The 2721-nt window shown below is 29.5% G+C and overlaps 1 protein-coding gene across 1 annotated transcript; it reads left to right on the top strand.

Annotated features, from left to right (window-relative positions):
* Nucleotides 1–991: 991 nt before the first annotated feature.
* On the top strand, nt 992–2721 carry LOC101492823 (protein FATTY ACID EXPORT 5). The gene is made up of 3 exons (XM_004491312.3): nt 992–1271; nt 1724–1811; nt 2555–2721. The coding sequence occupies exons 1-3, from the start codon at nt 1073–1075 to the stop codon at nt 2625–2627; spliced, it is 360 nt and encodes a 119-aa protein (XP_004491369.1). The 5' UTR covers nt 992–1072; the 3' UTR covers nt 2628–2721.

The following is a 2721-nucleotide window of genomic DNA, read 5'->3' as shown; positions in this document are numbered from 1 at the left end:
TTTCAAAACTTTCAAATATTCTGAAAATATTATGTTTCGTAACTTTGAAATTTTCGAGTTCACTTGCTTTTGATTTCGAAGATTAAGGTAATTTTTCTAAAATTTCAAAAGAGAAGATAAAAAAAATAAGAAGTTAAAAAAGTTGAAGATTTTATAAATAATTAAAAAGATAAAATTATATTTTCACCGTTAGAAAAATGCCAAATTTAAAGTAGGAGTACATGATAGAATTCTCTTGCATAGAGATACAAATAGTTTAACTATTTGTTAGTTAATAATACAATGACATATATGTAATAATATTCATAATCAATAACAAATTAATATAATTGATATACTTCTTTACAAATATGTGTTAATATTTTTTATGTTGATAAAAGAAAAAAAATTATATTTATTAATATTCGTTAATATCCACAAATATTTAAAATCCACTAAATATTTATTTAGTGAATATCCGCGTGAGAAGTTTTTTATTCCAAAAAAATCATCAAATCCGAATTGTTTTACAAAATCTCTATTAGTTCCTATAAAGCACCTCTGATAAATATTTCATTGAATAGTTTTCTTGATATTCATATATATTCCATGTTTGAGAGTCTTTCTAATTTTTTCAAATATTTGGTCTTTGAGTTTTGTAATTGCTTCAGTTTTGGATTGTGTTTTGCCCTTATTGTTATTAATGCACTCTTTTTCCTTTATTATCCGTTGAATTATTTAATGAAACCATTATTGTTTACTATATCCAATTATTAACTCATCTCTCAATTTTATTTTTTCGAAATCTTCCAAGTTGTTTTTATTCTTCCTTTTATTTCAATATATTTATCAGTGCGCAAATAATAAAAAGTAGAACTAAGGTGACAATGTTGTTTCCTTTTTACAAGGTCAATCTCGTAGTTAAATGGAATTCCAGTGGCAAAACGAAAAAGAAAGTAAGTAGTTAATAACGTTGACCAGTGCATTCCACGCGCCTTTGAATTTAAGATTTTCTTCTCCGTGGATTAACTTCACAGAAAATCATAGTTCATAAGACGTAGAAAGAAGAAGAGAAAAAAATAGCGAAAGAAAAATGCACGATTTCTGTTTAACAATTCCGTACGGATTGGTGTTGATCGGTGGAGGACTGTTCGGTTTCATTCAAAAAGGAAGCACCGCTTCTCTTGCCGGAGGCGTCGGCTCCGGTTTGTTTCTCATCATCGCCGGTTATCTCAGTCTCACTGCCTTCGGAAAGCGAAAGAATTCTTACCTTGCACTCGCTATCGAGATCCGTATGTATTTTTTCTTTTTCATTTTATTTTTGTTAATTATTGTTTCGTGATAATTGGTGTTGTTTTCGTTCTTGATTATGAATCTGGAACTTATATTATATGCTATGTAGATCGTGATTTGATGATAATGTTTTGCTGTGATTAGTTTTTTTGTTTTTTATGATTGGTACTTTGTAGATTTTATTTATTAATTAGAATGTGACTGAAATCTTGGATTTTAATTAATGCAGTTTAACTCATATACTATCGCTGTAAATAATTTTTATTCTATCATTAATTATAACTGTTGGATCATTAAAAATGTTGGTTTGCAATTTAACTATTTCTTAATTCATACAAATGATTGTTTGTGATTTGTTCGTTGACGGTATAAAACTTTGTTTTGCTGCATTTTTAGTTACTGTTTATTTTACAATGTTTTTTGTGTGTCTAATTTGTGTGTTGAAAAACAGTTAGTGCAGCTGTACTAACTTGGATCATGGGACAGCGTTACATTCAAACATCCAAGATTATGCCTGCTGGTGTTATAGCAGGACTCAGGTAATTAAATGGACTGATTATACATGGTTTTACTATAAGATTTAATTGTTGGTTGAGTTGTTGGCTTGTGTAGATTATAAATCCATGAACTTATTTTATGAAGAGTTAATGCATTGGTGAATGTAGATTTGTTCTTGATACTCTTTTCTAACTAATGAAGGTTTCACCATTCCATTTGTTTTTAGAATAAAACAAAAGTTTTAGTTTGCTATTGTAGAATTTATAGAGTTTGGGCTATTATCGCACCTTACAAATTGGTATATGGGTTGAGTTAGGTTCAAAATCTAATATACTATTGGAACTTATTCTAAATGTGTTGTTGGGTCAAATGAAATTATCTACGCACTCCACCTAATAGCCCTAACCAGAGTTTATAAAGCTGGACAATCCAAACTTTACAATCCGGCACAAAATCGAAGAATCCTGGCCTTGTTTAGTGCAAGTTATTTTCAAATTTGTTTTAGCATGTTGTTGCCGTTTTGAAGATCTATAATAATCATTTTCCATATACGATTTCTGGAATCAAACACTATTGTACTAAATAGATTGTTGTTTGTTTACTTGTCTTAATGGTCTCTTGATTTAATATAAGCATGTGTAAACATATATGCAAGTTTGGGTGTTTTGTTATTTCTAAACTACTGCTGAGGGATGTGCTTTGAATTGCATTTCTTAACAAGAGCAATGCATGTTTTTGTATACGGAGTTAAAGACATTTCCCTTTGTTTTTTTTTTTCGTGCAGTGGTCTCATGACTCTGTTTTATCTCTACAAACTAGCAACTGGTGGCAATCATATACCTGCTAAGGCTGACTGATGATAATACATATATGTTGGGTGACCTGCATGACTTAGATGATTGGGATATATATCATTGTACTTAGTGATTTCAGAGTATGTAACATATAGTT

Source organism: Cicer arietinum, chromosome 2 (genome assembly GCF_000331145.2).
Source record: "Cicer arietinum cultivar CDC Frontier isolate Library 1 chromosome 2, Cicar.CDCFrontier_v2.0, whole genome shotgun sequence".
Classification (NCBI taxonomy): domain Eukaryota; kingdom Viridiplantae; phylum Streptophyta; class Magnoliopsida; order Fabales; family Fabaceae; genus Cicer; species Cicer arietinum.
The sequence above is the reverse complement of the archived record's forward strand: the minus strand, read 5'-3'. Positions and strand labels throughout refer to the sequence as shown.